The 19944-nt window shown below is 32.3% G+C and overlaps 2 protein-coding genes and 1 non-coding gene across 3 annotated transcripts; all 3 read left to right on the forward strand.

The window, feature by feature from the left end:
* Positions 1-11162: 11162 nt before the first annotated feature.
* On the forward strand, positions 11163-12886 carry LOC111004653 (RING-H2 finger protein ATL11-like). Its single transcript, XM_022275749.2, has 2 exons — positions 11163-11369; positions 11468-12886. The coding sequence occupies exon 2, from the start codon at positions 11468-11470 to the stop codon at positions 12584-12586; it is 1119 nt and encodes a 372-aa protein (XP_022131441.1). The 5' UTR covers positions 11163-11369; the 3' UTR covers positions 12587-12886.
* A 1375-nt stretch (positions 12887-14261) lies between these two features.
* TRNAV-CAC (transfer RNA valine (anticodon CAC)) lies at positions 14262-14335 on the forward strand. The gene has a single exon. It is a non-coding gene; the product is annotated as a tRNA-Val (tRNA).
* A 642-nt stretch (positions 14336-14977) lies between these two features.
* Positions 14978-16319, forward strand: LOC111004659 (putative clathrin assembly protein At4g40080). Its single transcript, XM_022275765.2, has one exon. It carries the CDS (start codon positions 15028-15030, stop codon positions 16093-16095), a length of 1068 nt encoding a protein of 355 aa, XP_022131457.1. The 5' UTR covers positions 14978-15027; the 3' UTR covers positions 16096-16319.
* The last annotated feature ends 3625 nt before the right edge of the window (positions 16320-19944 follow it).

A 19944-nucleotide genomic window follows, 5' to 3' on the forward strand; every position in this document is an offset into this window, starting at 1 on the left:
TTCCCCATCACCGCTGCTTGGGGTGGGGTAGCATAAGTCGTTTCCAATGAAGGGGTGAGCAGTTCTTGAAGAGCGAAACCGCTTTATCTAGTTTACGAGGTGAATGAGCGATAATTTTTACTAAAGGTTGTAATAATCTGAACGATCCCTATTACATTAGGACAAAAAAGAAATCTCTCTTCTTTTAAAATAAGAACTATTAAAGTTTTATATAAAAAATATGGAGATAAAATAGAAGAGAAATGTTTGAGAGAAGCTCCTTTTTAGAAATGAATACCCACCCACAACCACAAAATAAGTGAAGATTTCATATCCATATCATCGAATCAAAATTAGACTGCTGACTTGGTCAGCCAAGCGTGTTGCTCATGAGACAAAGGATTCAAAACAAAAAAACAAAAACTAAATTTAAAAAATATATTACTTGGCCTCATGTGGACAGATTTCATTGGCTTACAAATTTTGTCCATATTACTCACAAGATTGTTATTTGAGATTTATAATATTAGGGATTATAATTCTGATCATGTGGGAGATCGAAATTCTAAATGATGCTTAAATTGGTGTATATTATTAAACTTTAATTAGTCAAATCAAGTGAAATTATTTCAAAAAGGAGCATGTTAATAAGATTTGATTAGTTGTATTGTGGCAATGGTAGCTTTCCAACGAAAAGAGATAAAGGAATGGGGTAAAGCAATAAAGCGATGCTATTTTACTAAAATGACATTGCCCTATTTACTTTTTCTCTGATTTTTTTGTTCAATAATACGAACAAAAATCATTTTGATTTTTTTCCGTTGTTGTCTCATATTACTTTATCAAATGAAATTTAACATGGGTTGATAATTGCTATTTTTCATTATTTCTTTTTAACTAAACGCTCCATTTCTTTGACGATAAAATTGCATACTTTGATGGGATGGATATAAATTTTGATATTTTAAATTTAATGTACTTTAATTATTGAATAAATCATTATATTAATTAATTAACCAAATTAACATTTGTCAATTTGGGACCCTAAATCTCTCATTTACACTAATGATTTCATCTATAATTGAGCTAGTCTTTTGGTATTATCTCAATTTTGTATGCATGCACTAATTTAAATTAATACCGTACGGCTTGTTCAATACCAGTAGAATGATCAATTATGCTTATTGTATCGTATAAATATCCTTCCCTATTTAAGCCCATTATTTTGCTTGGGAACAAACCACTAAACTTTCTTTAGATGAGGAGAATTGAGGCTTAAGAGTGATGAGGGTCTCCTAGGAGGAATTGTGTTTGTCTTAATGAAGGTGATTACTGAAATTAAATCTCTCTTATTTTAGCTAAGTTAGGGCGTTCTTAGGATCTCTTTGGAGTCCCATCATTTGAATTTTTGCACTTTTTAAATGCATTTTTTTAGGGTATGAAGTAGTTGTCATCAAATTTATCTTACATTATTTGGTTAAACATCAATGCTTCTTCTCTTTTGCTTTCTATAATCTTTAGTTATTGTATAATTAACTGTTTCTTATCTTTTCACTAATTAAGGATTATTTATGACACATACTCAATCTTGCTAGTAAGCTTTCCCTGTAAAAATATCTTATTTCCTTGCTTTTAGAAAATTTTTATATTACATAATTATTTGTTGATAGAGATTTTTTTTTTCTATGAGCATTGTGGGTACCTAGGACCAAATTAAACTTCATATGTTACTATTTGTTTCATTTGTCATTAAAAATTGATCATTACTAATATAGATAGAATGTTTGCTCTAGTCAAAAAAAAAAAAAAAAGATAGAATGTTTGCTTATAACATTTTACTAAACTTTTAAATCTTATTTTTTGTCCTTAAAATTTTGTGTTGGTTCTATTTTAACCTCTGAATTTTCAATTATTTTTTAATCTTCAAAACTTTTAGAGAACTATTTTAATTTTTATTATTAAACAAAAGTTGAATAGTTAAGAGAGAATTAATTCTTTTGCATGTAACCCACCCCAACCTATTGTAGTCAATGTAAGTTCAATTTAAAAATTTATTAACAATGAGAGGAGTAACTCATGTATATATAAACATTGTTAAGTCTCTTGAAATTTTTTCAATGCGAAATCCTCAACATACTTTATAGTTTAACGATATAATTATAACTTTAATTTAAAGTTTAGAAACCAAATAGCCACTGTCCTCGACGTTGAACTAAATTTATAATTAAAAAATTTATCAAGAAACGAATTAAATTTGTGTTGCCATTACAAGACAATGATTAGTCCAGCAAGAAGATTTATAAAATCACTTTACCAGAACAATTGGGAGGGGGAAGGGAACGTTGTAGTGAAAGTGTAGTGTTTGTCTTTTGTTGTGTTTCGAAGCTCGAAAGGGAAGACTGCTTAAAAAGGATATGAAAAAGACAAAAGAAGGTTGCATTATATATATATATATATTATTATATTAGATTAGGTTAAAATAATAATGGGAGTATAGTGTATAGTGTATAGTGTATAGTGTATGGTTTTGATTTGATAATAATGTGGTCGGACACATAGAGGATAAAAAGAGAGGGTAGATAGATGACGAAAAGCTGGAAAGAAAATTAGCAGAGATTCTGATGAAGATCTAAAACACACACAGAAAAAGAGAGAAAAGAAAAGAAAAGAAAAAAATTATAAGATGCGGGACAATGGGTGCAGAGGAATCCATGTGACCTTACAAAGGGCCACTCTTGTAATCATCTACCATCACGACTATACTCTATATTGTGTCCGACACCCTTTCCAAGACCACCTACTGTTCTACTGCTCAAATGTATTTTCTTTTTTCTTTCTTTCTTTTTTTGTCACATGCAATCTTTTTCTTTTTTTTTTTTTTAATTTCTATATGGCCACTATTCGGGTGTTGTAATTGTTAATATTATTATTTTGGAACAAAAACTTTATAATATAAACAAATTAACCCACATTTCAATGAGACATTCTCAGAGGTATGTGTTTAATTCGTTCTATGGAATATCTTTGATGCCTACTCCCACTCTCTCTGACTCTTCTCTATTTCCTTATTGCTTTGTGTTCTGTGTTTGTTTTTCTCATTTTTATTACCCCATTCTATTAAATATTGGGTATCCGATAATATTATTCCTCCTGTTCCTCTATGTTTTGGAGTCTAAATTAAGGGTAGTTAATTGCTTTAAGAATATAATAATGCCATGTTCATTTTTTTTTTCCATTTCATTTGTGCTAGATAAATTATATATTCTTGTTAATGGTTACTGGATTTAACTTAATTTTACTAATTATTCTAACAGTTTATACATATATTATAATAGTTAGTTTAGTTTTTTTTTTCAAATTCTTTGACCATGCTTGAGAAAATTATATAAGACCCAATTTGTAATTTACTATCCTTTGGAATATTCCAAATAAGATCTCATTTTATTATAATTAAATACAATTGTGTGTTGAGCAAAATTAAATCTTGTTTTACTAAAAAAAATGTTGATATATAAATATTACGATTCATTTAATGAACAAGTAGGAGAAAACCTAACTGTCATTCCTTTGAATGTATCGCCGAAAATTTTAATTTACAAGATTCGATGACCAATCAAGTCTCCATCTTGTGCTTGTGCATTCAATAAAATTGCAACTTGTTAACTAATATTTTCTTTAAAAATCCAGTCGTTTTCTTACTTGGATTTCCTGTAAAACCCACTTTCAGAATATTTTCTGCATTTGATTACTATATTATTATTATTATTTTTTTAAATGGAGATCGTCATTGATCAAAGCTACTGTTTTAAGTATGGCATTGCACTGGCACGTCATGATTTCGTTTATTTTCTTCGTATGAATTATTTTGTAGCATGTCTTCCGTGGTACTATTCATTTAAATATTAGTCCAACTCATTAAATAATTTCTAACTTTATAAAAAAACACACAATAATTTCACAAAAAATATTTTTCCCAACAAAAAAATAGCTTACACGGCACGTTACCCAATACATCAAAGAATTGTTACAATAATTCCATTTAAATAACAAAAAAATAAAATAAAATTGAGTTATTTCGATGTGTATATATAATATGCCATATTCGCCCGAATATTTTATCTTATTAAATTAGATCTAGAGATCTAAATATATAATTCGTCCCAGGAAAGGAAATGAAAAAAAAAAGGGAATATGTAATCCAGTCAAGATATGAAAGCCATTAGAGATTAAAAAAAATAGAGAGTAGAGTAGTAATTAAAAGAACTAGGAAAATAAAAAAAACATGAAATTAATTAAAAGAATAGAAACCTACGTTTAGGGTTATGTTTTGAATTGGGGTACGGTTGCACTTGCACCTAAAACTAGAAGGGTACGTAGAGATTAGCACAACTCATGAGTCTAATGAATAAAATAAAATGAAAAATAAAAGGCATAGCATGTGGTGAGAGCGCAAACTACGGTCACCAGAAACCCTAATCTGTGCATGTGGGAAGGGAACAACGTACAAGTCGGCATAAAAATAAACAGATATAAAAATCCCAATTTTCTGGAGTTATTAATTAATCTTAATCAAGGTGGTGATTCTATCAGAAATTTGGATTTATTTTAATTTTTAATTAGCTTTGTGCTAAAACCGTGTTATCACTTATCATCTTCAACTAGCCTTCTTGACCTCTTTGGATAAACGACGACTTACTGGGACCTCAAATTCTGGGAACCTGCTCTTTCTTTTTTCTTTTTACTTTTGTTCAAAGTTATCTCAATTCCCAATAAACTACGTGGAGATTCGATTGGGCTTGTTAACTAGGAGAAGTATTAATGTAAATTTTATAAATATATGGAAATTTTATATTAAATTATTATGAATGATTAGATAAAATTTTTGGAAGTTGTGGATATCTGTTAGACATTTTTACATATGTAAGGATCTATTTGAATACAAACTTGAAAATTTATTAAAACAAATCATTCACTGATTAAGAATCATATATCTATACATAATACAATGTTAAGCATTGTAATTAGTTGTAACAATGCAAAATTTACAGCAATATTATTATACCCCACATGTAAGAGCAATTCTTACCACTTTCTCTTGGCATGTTGGTTTTAACGTTATTAATTAATTACGTATGGCCCTAAGAACAATATTTGACTTTTGGCATTGGGCATGACGACTTGTAGTTGAACCAACTCCATGGATGGTGTGGCAACAACATATAGAGCTCAACACAAGGTAAGATACGCCACAGCTATTTTGGGACTTCAATCAGGCCTTTAAGCACATGGTGGCACCTCTTTGCTTCTCAACTCCATTCATCCCACAATCTTAAATTTCTAAGACCAAATTTATGGCTAAATTACAACACAAAAAGGTTTCCATAGATTTCCCAACATCAAAATGGAGGAATAATGTAAAAACTTAAATGGAGGATGTCATGGATGGAATTATCCCATCAAATTTTCGGGAATTAAAGTTAGGAAATCGATTTGAGTTGAACTGCTCGAGTCAAATTACCCAGGTCGAACCACCCTGACTTGACTGAGTTGATCCACCCTGAATTGACCCCAAAAAGACTCCCTCCACAAATAAGATAGATTTGGAGCGGGAGGTACGTTATCACAACTCTATTTTTATTACTCTCAACAAAACCATTTGCTAACTTATGTTGTGTTGGGCTTAATACCTCATCGGTACGTAGATTGGATTGGAAATTTAAATTTTAATACATTATGACAATGAAGAATCAATTATTTAAGAAACAATGAAAGATGAATTATTCTATTTAAATAAATAAAAAGAAGGAGAGACAAAAAAATGATTAGTCACTAATGAACTCCATTATTCTCAATCTCCACATAATTAAAATGGTAGAACGGCAGAGGTAGGGTGCGGAAATCAATAATTTTGGTAATGGGGTTTCGTGTCGTCGTAAACGTTCAATAACAACAAACAATTAGTTGCTTTAATTAATGTGATTAAATTGTAGAAACACCGACAAGACAGTGTAAGGCTAAGCATCTCTAAAACTTTACGAACAACACAACATAATAACACATTAATTAGATTAGGGTTGAAAGTTGAAAGTAAACTAGTGCAGTTTATATACATAGCTGGATCTGGAGGGTGGAGGTGGCATAGTCGTGAGTTTGAATCCCGATGATGCATAGCATAAAATTGGTGTAGGTGTAGAGAGGAAAAAATGGGTGTTCCAGGAAAAAGATGGAGACAGAGAATCCATGCACGATGCATATATATATATATATATATATATATTGATGTAAATCCAATGGCCGAATATTTTTATATTCTCTCGTCTTATAAAAGTGGAAACTGTCCGTTTTGTGAAGCATAATGCATAAATCGTACCCTCACAGTCACAGTTTAAATATTCACCAAACCAAACCCATTTTTGATTGCCCCAAAAGCTCCCCTTTGCTTCGCTGAGCATCAAGATTCTCCCTTCTCTCTCTCTCTCTTTGTCTTTTTTTGGCTTCTTCTGCAGCAAATTAAAGAGCATGATTACCAAATTAAATGTATCATTAATTTCGACATAATATTAATTTCTAATCATATGAATATAAAATAAATACTTTGGTTCAAAACTGGGGCAGCATAGCCCACAGTTATTTGATTTTTGGTTTTGTTAGGTGTTCGAAAATACAAACAAAATAAATGAGGATTTTGGAAATGGGCGGGGGTGTGTTCAATATTTGGATACCAAGGAAAACGATATTGTTAGGCAATGCAAAACTGACAGGGAAAAGTTTTTGGTATTATTTTATAACATTAAAGGTACGTCTTGGAACTTGTTATATACGTGGGTAATATTGAAATATAATATATGATTATAATGGAATTAATTGAAATTAAAGAAAAAGAAAGTAGAAATTAAAGGGTACATGTAAGGTATGAGATGAGACACGGAATCTCTCTTTGTCTTTGTCATGTGCATACCTCTGGCATTCCGTTTTTGTTGACGTGGAAAGAAATTTGTTTTTATTTTTTTGAAAGGTGGTACGACGACGTTGCGTAGGGTTGGGAGTTGGGAGGGGGCATGGGTATGGGTTAATTTTGGGTGATTGGGATTCCAACACAACAGGGTGAGGGTGATTGGATTGGACAGAGGGACAAGTTGGCGGTAGCAGCCGTACACGTGTTTTTATGCGCCCCACAGCCACAAGGCCACATGGCCACATGGCCACATGGCCATGCCCACCACCCACCGCCTTTTCCTCGTTTCTTACCTCCATCGCCTTCTACTTATTTTACAGAATTGCACCAATTTTCATCACCTTAAATGGATTTTACTCGAACTCTTGCGTCATATAACTCTTCCAATTTTTAAGTTCAAATCTCCAAAAACTCATTAATGAAAATGAAAATAATTTAAAGCGGATGCCAAGTTCAGGATAAAAATTTGTTGTTTCCTAAAATTTTGAATCATTGTCTTCTTTTTTTAATACTTATGTTGGGTAAATAAAAGATATTCTAAATACATCCTGTGTTGAAATTTAATTTTTTAGGTAATTATCAATTTGATTTTTAATATTTTAAACGTCTCAAGGCATTTGATAAAAATAAACATGTAACATTTTGTTATTAAGAAGTTAGTGTAACATTAAATTATTATTTTATTAAAATAGTTGAATATATAGGCATAAAATTCGTCCCACTTGAAAAGAAATTGACTTTTTTTTTTTTTTTTGGTTGATAGGTGTAGTCAGGTTTTAGTGAATTATACATAATTTATCTATACATCAACTTTTTGTGGCAAAATTTTAATAATGTTTAAATAGAATTAAAAGAGAGAGAGAAAAAAGGGGCGTACTAGAAAACCCTTTGGTCCTGGAATCGTTGTCACTGACTTGTCCCTTTTATTCTAAAATCTAACTGTACGGTTTTCTTTTATTATTTTTGAGAAGGGTAAGAGTAAAAACTTTGTTCTTGAAATTCTAACTTCCGATTCCGAGTCATATTTATTGATTTTTCAAAATAACTCTCAAATAGCACCAAAGTTTGGGCTAGATCCTCCCCATGAAATAGGTAGGCCATGGCCAGTATGACTCTGTCGGCCTATAATCTTGAAAAAAGCTCAATTTTGAAAATGGTTATAAAACTAACTTGAATTCTACTGGTCTATGTCTATTATCATAAGCGACAAATTCGAGTAAGCCCGTTTGTAAATTGGCCCATTTAACAAACCGAAGAGCTCATGAGCAGGTAACGGTAAAGGCCCACGATACAAACGAGCTATAAGTGGGCCCTGACAAAATTGGACTCGAGGCGGAAGATGGCCCAAGTCCATTAAAGCTTTAGTTTTGTCAAAACACACGCTCTATTTTTTTTATTAGGCATTGGTGTAGATTATGAATAACATGGAAATACCCACCCACCAAACACAACTTGCCAGTAATTATTATCTACATAATACACAATTATGCATATCATAATATGAAAAGTCGTGGATTTCCACTTGAACGTGAGATAATGTTGACACTACTCAACCAAACCCAACAGAATTAATTTCCATGGGGTATCTTCTTAATACAATACTTATTATTTACTTGTTAATCTTAAAATAGCAAAACAGATGAGATTCCACGAAATCTAGAAGGAAAAAAAGGGTGAACTATTGGAGTTTGAATTGTTGGGAAGGAGATTGGATTGGATTCATAATTGTTGTTGTCGTTATGTTATGGTGGCATTCTGTAATATGATTTTGACCGCTTCTGTTTGCTAATGTTGCTGACTCTCATGTGGCTCTCAGATTATGGGCCAGCCCTCTTAATTCCGCACCCTAAAAATACCTTTTCTAGAAGTCAACACCTTCCCCTCCATCAAATATAAGATATTTAAATTCCATTTTGGCTTACTTTTCTTCATCCATTCATTCCAAAAAAAAAAAAAAAAAAAAAAAAACTATTTTCATCGTTATAATTGTACCACCTAACAACTAGTCCAACTAATTAGAGGTTTGAATAAAACCCATCTAAAAAAAACTTAATTATATTAATATGTTCACTAACTAGTTATTTTTTGACAATTAAAAGAGAGAACATAGATTTTTTTTTAAATAAATCTTATGTGGGAATAAAAGTTACTATTTAGAATTCTATTTATTGTTTTTTAATATTTACCCCCACGAAACAATCTTTGTGTTAGATTTAGTGGTTTAAATTTTAAATTCTAATTTTTTTATTTCCATTTTCAATTTCTAAAGCACCATCAAGAAACTTCCACACCTTTTTGCAAGAGTAAAGGTTAGAATAAAAATTTTGGATGTAGCCTCTCTTGCCTTCCCTTTTTTAAGTATTTGTGATTACTCATAAATAATATCATCTTTTAACTTTATACAATGTCCATTTTCATGGTATGGATTCATTAGTTGAATGAGTTAGTTTTTAATTATTTATTTACTTTTTGTAACAGTGACATAATACAAGTTAGAATGTTTCTTCTCAATCATAGTTTTTATGCTTTTGTTAAAAGTGTAAATAACTATCCTTTAATGTTCTATCATGCTAAAGAATAATTATAAAAAGTAATTTTATAAACTAATAGCTTGACCCACATAGTGGAAAAGCAATTTTTTTCTTTTAAAATTTACAAATACTTTTTAAATCCTAATTAGATATAAAAATTAATCTCCATGATTATTTTTTTTCTTAACTATCATATGGTATATTGATAATTTAAATATGGTTGAATAAGTATTTTGTTTTTAGTTTCCATATCTTACTTTGTTTAACCCTTTTTTCAAGTAGTTTTAAATTCTCAAAATATAAAAATAAAAATAAAAGCAAATATAGATTTTAAAAATGTTTTGGAATAGTTAGTATACAACAAATTCATTATGAGAAAGTAAGCTTATTCTTTGAAGATAAAATTAAAATTAAGATGGAGTTATTATATGGGTACTTAACCGTTTAAAAAATATTTTGAAGAAAATAAAGTATAAAAGATAACAAACAAACTTAATTTGTAAGAAAAAAAAAATCAAAGTCATAGTAGTTCAATTTGTTCAGATTTATTTATGATAAAGAATTTAAAAACGCTTTGTCAAGTATGTATATTACTTTGAGTAATGTGTTTAATCTATTAATAATTGTTAATGAATTATTTAACGAGTTGATGGTAACATAAGGGTATTGGAATCTTTTAAGAATGCGTTCTTGAAGTGAATTGTTTTTTTTAACACCTTTAAAAGGAAACGAACCAAATGTTAGTCCTTTGTATCTCTTCTTAGGAATTTTCAAATTATTTAGTTTACTGAATAACATTTAAGTACAATTGATCTTCCAAAATCGTCTGCTATCTTAAAAATCAATTCAAAGTGGTTTTAAAATTTCTTAAAATTAATTTTTTAATTTGTTAACCATGATTAATGGAAATGGAAAGGGAAGTTATTGTGATATTGGTAAAAATGATTTTGGCTTTTGGCATGATCAAAATCACTCCATACAAAAGGATTTGACTCATACCTCATGTTGTCATTAAATTCTTCCAAGTTAATCACTGGAATATTTTTCCAACATTAATTGTTGAATTTAATAGGCATATTGTGTATATGACTTTTTTCTTTGAAGTTGAAGGTTTAAATCTACACATTTTCACATTTGTTGTCCTAAAAAAATTAAAGCATTAAAAACAAAGAAAATATAAAGATGGTATAATATGACTATTTCTCTTTAGGTTGGAGGTTCAATCTACGTCTGTGTACCTACAACTTCTTTATTAAAGATATATAAATTAATCTGTTAAGTTATGTTCAGGTTGATAAAAATATACAAAATGAATTTAAAATATCAACAAATTAATATCAATCCATCAATCAACCGAGCGTGGAATATGGGAAAAAAGTTAAGAGATTACGTAAATTTTCCTAAAATTTTTTGAACAAATGCACCTGACGAATAACCAAATCAATCTAACTCACATTTTTTTTCTTAAACTTAAATTTGATTAAGTCTATCATCTAACTATTAGAACCAAAATAACTAGATTGAGGTCTAATCAAATCTAACTAAAGTTATAAACAATCCTATTGATTTGATATTTTTTTTACGTGGATATTATTTTGAAGACACGGATTTAAAATTAAAAAAAAAACATATTTTCTCATATCTCAAACTTCTATGATATGCTTAGTAATAACACTTTTTTTTATATATATATTTAGATTTTGGGCAGCAAGATTAGGTATGTTGATGAAATTGTAGAGTTGAATAAATGGGGAGAAGTGGGTCTGAGACTTGTTAATTGACACTGCGAATAGAAACTTGGGCGGCATTGCCCAAAATCTTGTCTTCCATTGATGATGCCTCGTCTCTAAGCCACCACAAATGGAATATATATGCCGCCATTGACTTGACTTCGCCGGAATTTGGTATCTTATCTCTCAAACCTAAATTCCCCCATGTAATCACTCCGCCGTAACTTTTTCCTTTCGTTTCATTTCTCTTCTTTCTTGTTGGTTAATTCCAGATGGCCCTCAAGCTCCGGCTCTGCTTCCTCAATCATGTCGTCACGTGGTCTCTCATCAATTTCTTCCTTCCGGTCAACATGTCGTCCCTCGTCGCCGCCCAGGACCCCGGAGGAACCCCACCCAGCCCGCCGGACATGTACCCCTTCAGGCAGACCATCAGCAAACGAATGGCCATCGTTTTAATCGTCCTGGTTTGCTTCTTCATCGTCCTCGCCGTCCTCTCCGTCTACACGCGCCAGTGCACCGATCAGCGCTTCGGCGGCCGCCTCGTCCTCTCCGGTCCCGGAGTACAGAACAACAGCCGATCCAGGAGGGCGGCGCGTGGGCTCGACGCGGCGGTCATCGCCACGTTCCCCACCTTCGTGTACTCCAACGTGAAGGGCGTCAAAATCGGGAAGGGGTCGCTGGAGTGCGCGGTTTGCTTGTCGGAATTCGAAGACGAGGACACCCTCCGACTGTTGCCGAAATGCAGCCACGTGTTCCACGCCGATTGCATCGACGCGTGGTTGGTGTCTCACTCGACCTGCCCTGTTTGTCGCGCCAGTCTGGTCCCCAAACCGGGGGACGTGTCGTTCGCCGCTCTCCTCAATTCGGAATCGAATGAGGGAAATCGCGTCGGTGGATCGGGAAATGGGGATGTCATTCTTGGAATTCCGGAGGAGAATCGGAATCAGGATCAGGATCAGAATCAGAATCGAGGTTTATTAAGTCCGAATCAGAACGTTCCGTTGCGATCCCGATCTTCGGGATGGCGATTGAGCGGATTGTTCCCACGATCCCAATCGACGGGGCACTACGAGCGGTTTACACTGAGGTTGCCGGAGGAGGTACGGAGCGAGCTGGTGAATTCGAATTTGAATCGTGCGAGGAGCTGCGTGGCGTTGCCGAGGATGCAGAGTTCGAGGCAGGGGTACAGGGGTGAGAATGGAAAGAGCCTGTTCGTGAGTAGCCGGAGCCGGAGCCGGAGCGGGGGGTCGGAGAGGCGGACGTTGTTTCCGACGACGGCGTTTTTTAGAAGGGAGGATGGGACTGAGAACGGAGACGCCGGTGGACGGCCGTTCAATCGGTTGCGGGATGCTGAAGCTGAAGCTGATGGCGATGGTCAAAGTCAACGATAACGTAGGCGGCTGTGCGTATGTCTGGCTTTTTTTTTAGAAAAGGAAAAAGAGAGAGAAAAATAGGTAATGATTGAATGTCAATTTTTTATTGGGAAAACGGTCAAAATTCATAGGTTGAGTGATTGATCCCATTTGATTGGCGCATGGCACAGGCATATTCCATATACTGGACGGATTCGCTTTTCTTTTTTTCTTTTTTATTTTTTGGGGAGGTGGAAAAAGGTATTTACATGATGTATATATGAGTGGTTATTTGTTCAAAATTACATGTAAAGAAACCAGAGCTTTTAGAATATTAAATCATGGAAAATAATAAGGAATCCCAACAAATGCCTGTATAAATTTTTGTAAAAAAATGTAGGGATGTCTTACTATTTAATTATTCTCATATTAGCTCAAACAAATCACCTTGAAATTTAAAACGGGACTTTACTTTTTATAACTATTTTTCTATATTCGATTATGAATTTAGTAAAAGAAAAAACCTACATAGTTTTCTCATTATTTTTAAAAGCAACTTTATCTGTAAAGGAATACAAAATCATGACTTGAAGTCATCGATTAATCAATTTTTGGTTAAAGTAAAATTTCAATCCCAAAACATTTAAGTTTCTATGGATACAGGTCTTTGAACTTTAATAAATGTGTAGTGATTTCTTGGACTTTTAATTTTGTGATGGATATTTATGAGATACTTTAAAGTTCAAGATGTTTTTAGATAAAATTGAAACTGAAACTTTATAAATTTATTAGGTACATCTATTGAATTTAAAAGCTAATTACATACTTATTGAAAGTTGAAAGAGATGTAAATACGTTTTTAAAGTTCAAGCATCAAACTTATCTTTTAAAACAAGGGAACAATATAGCATGCAAATTGGCCACTTTATAAATGTTAATTTTAGGGGGAAAATGAATTTTTATCCTTAAATTTGTCCCGTTATACCATTTTTCAATCTTACTTTCAATTTCATCAAATAAGACCTTAAACTTAGAAGTTGTTTAATTTTATCCTTTATTAAACTTCGGCAAATTTATCCATTAATTTTAACACAAAAAAAAGTCAAAGACATAACTCAGCAGTGATTGACATATATCTCAAACCAAGAGTTATAAGTTTGATCTCCCACCCCACATGCCGTATTAAAAAAATTAAAAAATAAAAAGGTAAAAACCTCCCCAAGCTCAATAATTCAATAGATTTATACAAAATTAAGTTTAATTGATGAACAAAATTGATAATTACATAACTCCACCAAAATTTATAAATTTCAATTAAAATCTAGCTCTAACATTGTTGATATCTAATCCTATATCACATGTATGCTTTACCATTCATTAAACGCATGCGATAATAATTTTTTCTACGATACTTCAAATGAATACCCATTGAAAGGTGAAAATTGGTACACTTTGCCATATTCAAGGTAAATATTAATATTTTCACTAAATTTTAAGTTACTAATATTATAGATAGAAACACCAACCTGAATATAGTTCAATTAGATAAAGTATATATCATCAACCAAAATTCCAAAGGTTGAATGTCCATTTATTGAACTTAAAAAAAAATATATATATATATAATAGATAGAATCATAAAACTCCCATTCTTTTCTCCACAAATTGTTGTGATGTTCTGAATTTAAATTATATTTGGAAGTGAGGTCTCATTGTCTGGGTGGTGTAGCTGGTCATCACGCTAGTCTCACACACTAGAGGTCCCCGGTTCGAACCCGGGCTCAGACATAATCTATTTACCTTACAGATCAAATGTAAAAGAAATAATTTTTAAAAATGGCATTTTAGTGCAATCAATTTAACACAAGGAATGCCCAAAGCAAGTAAACTGTGGAGTCCCACCCCTCTAGACGTCCATTTTTGCCGTTTTTTTTTTAAATACCAAATATATACTTCAACCAGTGCATTTGAAGTATGTCTTTATGATATAATAGAGATTATTGCAATGTACTAAAAAAAATGAAAACAAAAAAGAAAGAGTTTATTGCTAAATTAAAATTTGTAATCGGCTGTGAAACACCCTCCAATCGAAGAACAATTGCAACAACAATTCCTCCATAAATTTGGGATTTTAATATTTGAGTATTCCAATTATTAGTCTGATAAAATCTAATGAAGGAAAAAGAAGAAGGGAAGGTAATTGTGCTGCCGACAGAAATTACCATTAAAATTGTGCGAATGATGCGACGAAGAAAAGAATATTTTAATACAACATTTGTCACCGGACCGCGTTTTGCATTTGGGAAAGGAAAATTGCAATCATTCGTGGGTTTCTAACTTTAACTTTTGGGTGTACAAACAAATATATGGAAATTAAGAAAATTACCAATTTGATTTGAGTCAAATTTGGACATCGTTTTATTTTATATCTCTCTCAGTTGGTTATTGTACGAGAGTTTGTGTGTGAAGCAAAATATGCGATGGGCATAGACCAAAAGAAGAAGCTCAAGAATCTCATAGACGCTCTCAAAGACAAGGCCTCCATAATCAAAGCCACCTTCTCCACTCATCGCCGTTCCTCTTCCATAAAACTCGCCGTCGTCCGCGCCACCACTCACGACCCCTCAAACCCCCCTTCCGACCGCCGCCTCGCCGCCGTATTAGCCCTTGGGAATGACTTTGGCCGGTCCACTGCAATCGCCTGCATCCAAACCATCATGGACCGTCTCCACACCACCTCCAGCGCCGTCGTCGCCATGAAATCGCTTTTCACTCTGCATATTGTCGTAATCCGAGGTCCGTTCGATCTCAGGGATCAGGTGGTCTTCTGCCCCTATTACGGAGGGCGGAATTTTCTCAACTTGTCCGCGTTTCGCGACGTATCGGACTCGGAGATGAGCGACTTGTCGTCTTGGGTGAGATGGTACGCGGGCGTCGTGGAGCATAACGTTATCGTCCGGAGGAGATTGGATCGGATTTTGTACTTACGGTCAGGAAATTGCAAAATCGAAGATAAACAGGGCAAGATTTCGGAACTTGATTTGTGGGGCGAATTGGATGTTCTTGTGGGTTTTGTTGAGGGAATTTGCGAATTTCCGGATTCGTTGCATCTTCAGAAGAACGAAATGGTTTACGAGGTGGTGAGATTGGTGCTGGAGAATTACAGATTGGTTCAGAGGGAGATTTCTGTCCGAGTCAGGGGAATCGGAGACAGAGCGGATAGTTTGAGTCTGGACGAGTTGACTCAATTGGTGGTCATCTTGACGCGGTTCGAAAATTGTAGAAGAAAACTGACGGTGCTGTTTGTGAACAGGGCGAAGAACGAGGATTTGTGGGAATTGGTAAAGAATACGAAGGCAAAACTGGTGGAGCAGAAGCAGATGAAAGAGGAGAAGAGGATGATCATGGTGGAGATCAGAGCGGAATCGGTCGAGTTGACTCGGTTATGGAACCCGTTTGTTGAACCGGGTCAGTTGCTGTGGGTCCCATCGGGTGACGAACCTTTGGGCCCGGCCCTGCTTCCACTGACCGTTTCAACGGTAGGATAGTTCCGAGCTTTTGTCTGTTTGAAACGAAATTCTTCGAAAGAAAATTTAAAAAATGTGAAAAAAGTTAAATGGGGGTTTTAATTTTTTTTTTCTTTTTTCTCTCTCTCTTTCATTGGGTTTAGGGTTGCACTGTTTGTAAAGTGGATTTTCAGAGTTGCTTTTTGATTGGATTGCTTTGTTTTTACAAAGTTTTGCCATAATTGAAATGTGAGTTCTGTACATAATGGTCTTTTGTCATCTTGAGTTGATCATATAATTTTTTTTATTAACAAAATAATACAATTCAAACAAAAGGTAAAAATGTCAACTTTTTAAATAAGTTGAATAATTTTTTAATTCAATAATTAAAGGGATGAGGATCAACATCAGAGCTTTCTCCATTAAACTGAAAATTGATCTTTTTTTTTTCTAGCAAAAAAAAAAAATTTGACTTTAAACTACAGAAGTTAGTTAGTTATTTAAACTATACAAGTTAGTTAAGTTATATGAGGTTGATAACAAACTAGCTTACTACTATAAGCATTACTATTTTGTTTTTAAAGAATGAAATCAATTTTTTTTAGTTCTTTTAACAATATAAAAATATTTTTAAAATCTTGGCTAAATTTTTTAACATTAAAACTTATGTATTTGTTTTTTAAATTTGATCCTACAATATTTTAAAAAGTTTGATTGGGGTAATAATAATTTATTAATGAATGAAATAGTTAATCATTATTGTCAAATGTTCCCTTGATTGTTTTTTTTTTAGCTAAAAGATTGATTTTTTTTTTCCTTTGAGATAAGATTGAAATATTTTCTATAGATGTAGTAATTTTATGACTTCTTAAAAGAATATATTTAAATTTTTTATGAGTATTCAGTGATGTCAAGACTCCCATTCAAATACTTAGGAAGCCTTTATTTTTTTATTTTTTTATTTAAGGTAGTCAATATATTTTAGCACTAGAAAATGTGCAAGTATAATCAAGTTGGAGAATTTAAGGATTTAGAAAAGGGAAGAGATAAAGGAAAAGTTCAAATAATTTGAACAAGTCAAGCCTTTCTCTTTCTAACATGAGCGTCACCTCTACGAACGTTGACAAGTCCAAAAACAATGAAAATTAGAGACAATTGGGCCGTCGCTAAATTATATTATTAGGTAATATTATTTGAATTAATATATAGTTTAGATTATATTATTTAAATTACATTTCCTATTTGAATTATAATTATAATTCAATGAAATCTTATTTATTATATTTTTTATTTGAAGTAAATGAAGATTGGAAACCTTAACTAATTCAACTATTTTAGATTGACAAACATGTGAATAAGTTAAAAAAACAAGAATCTTCTTCTTTTTTGTATTATTTTTTTTTTTTAAATTTTTAAGAACAACAAATGTGAGGGTGTGTGGATTTGAACTCCCAAACGGAAGAAAATGAGTTATATGACTTTACGCTTTTGGTATTATATTATTTATTTAATGCAATATATATTTACATAAAATTGAGAAACATAGTCGTAAATCTCCAAAAAGAGGGTGGTTTTGAATCTCAACCTCACATGTTCTATTAGAATAAATTATAAATATTTTTGTGAAAATTATAATCATAAATAGAAAGGATAACACATTAAATATGTGCTCGGTAAAAAAAACACATTTAATAGGTCAAAAGATTAATTAAAATTCATTTAAAGGGAAATAACTAAAAGGATGGTTGCTTTTATAAAGAAAAAACGTATGTAATATTTATTAGAGAATTAGGTATTAGCGCATGTGAATAATCATAATGGCAAATTAAGTAATAAAAGTGACAAATAAAAAATGACAATTTAATTAATGTGATGTGTGTCCAATTTTGGTTATTTTTAATTATATGTTTATTATATGTGAAGGTGCAATGTTTATATAATTGCATATAAACATCGTTATGTATTCACTAAAAGAGGAAGTTGAAAGAAACAAAACATGGTAAAAGTTGAAATACTGATTAATGTTACAATTTTTTAGTCAAAAGAGATAGTTTGGTCAAATGTGAGACAAATATGGTAAAAATAAACAGAAAAAACTTATTTACACAAAGAGCAGCTCTCTGCCATCACAAGTCTTTTGATAGAAGAGAATCAACTAGCATCAAATTTGGTCTATCAAAAAGTTCACTTATGGCAATTGGTCCAATTTGAGAGAGACATCCTTGTTATACGTCTTTTCTTCTTCTTTTTTTAGGCAAAACAAAACCAGAAATTAAGACAACATATATAGACGTCGAGAGGCTAAATGGCTTATCATCTTCCAAGGCCATTCTCGGGCCATGGCCATGCATTTTGTTCTTGCTGCAATTGAGCTCTCATCGCAAAAAAGATGCATGGTTCCATTACATTCTTTTTTCGTAAAATTAAAGAAAGTTTGGAGGCGATATCGAAACTTTTGCATTTGAAACGATCGTCCCTATTTTTGAGAGGTCCTCCCATTCGTAATAGAAAAGGTTGAAGATTCAGAAGGTCAACTAGATTGGATAGATTCCAACTTCCATAGTTAGCCTCAGCCCCTCCCTCATCATTGTAGCTTCAGCTTCATCAACTGTCAATGCATTCTCCCAATTTTAATCGCAGCACCTAAAACTCCTATGTGATCTCCAATAATTATCCCAAAACTAAACCTTTCTAAGCCAGCTTATGATGTAGCTAGGTAGGTATCCCTTCGACCTTGTTATAAGTTATTTTTTTTTTTTATATTTAGTTGGTATTTTACTATTCAAAAGCTGTTAGTATCGTCAAACATATATTTACTCATTTTATTGATAATAAATTGGACAAATTTAATCCAAATTAAATTTAGTAAAATCATGAACCAATACAACCCATAAAAGTTCAATTTATTTAAATTCAACTCAAATAAACTTGCTTACTAAACCCATATATTAAGGTTAGACTAATTAAATTTTTTGGGTCATCAAACTTTTTGGACACCTCTACAAACAACAGCACGAGGCAACCAACAACAAAGAATACTCTCGTACATCCAATCCAAAGAAAAACAAACAGCCTTAACCCAAGCTAACCCAAGTTTTTGGCTTAAGTGAAGTTGACCCATTATTTAATTTGTATGTTGACATAAATATGACATAATTGATCAAGGTTCCAATCTTGTTAACAAGAAACATATATGCCCACAAGTTGTCTAATTTCGAAATTGGAGACCCAAATCTAAACTAACCCATCAACAAATTGGGCTAGACTGGACCTACATATAAGAAATATGAGCTTTTAGACCAGATCTAAATGCTTCATAAATAGTCACCCAAAAGCCCAAAAGGTAATGCAGAGAATCCATACCTTTTTCTTTTAATTTATTAGGTAGAACGAGTGGAAAGGATTTGAATGCAAGATTAATTTGTCAATTACTATTAAGCTAAGTTCATTAGAGCATTTTTCATACCATCACTTATTATTTGTCCAACACAATGCATTTAAGATATAGTATGGACGTATGAAATAAAATAATATATCACTTGATGATGTGTCAAAGTCTGAATTAAAGGAGTAAGTATTAGTACTAGAAAAACTTCCCTACATTATGAGTGACATACCATCGAACAACCCAACAAGCTAACTAACATGAACTATAAGTTTAAACTTAATTGTCGTAACTATAGCTCAATTCCCGATTGGACAATATATTTCTTACCTCCCTGAAAATTAAAAGTTAAAATCTTCTCCTATTTATTAAAAAAAGAAATTTAAAGCTTAGTTTAACAGTTAAAGCTATTTTTTTTTTTTTTTGGAGGAAACGGTTAAGCTATTTGTAAGGTTACATATCCCACTAGTCATTGAGGGCTTGGCCACTTCCGTCTACCTGCAGTA

The sequence above is a fragment of the Momordica charantia genome, assembly GCF_013281855.1.
Source record: "Momordica charantia cultivar OHB3-1 chromosome 8 unlocalized genomic scaffold, Mcharantia_2.0 BLBB01000008.1, whole genome shotgun sequence".
Taxonomy (NCBI): domain Eukaryota; kingdom Viridiplantae; phylum Streptophyta; class Magnoliopsida; order Cucurbitales; family Cucurbitaceae; genus Momordica; species Momordica charantia.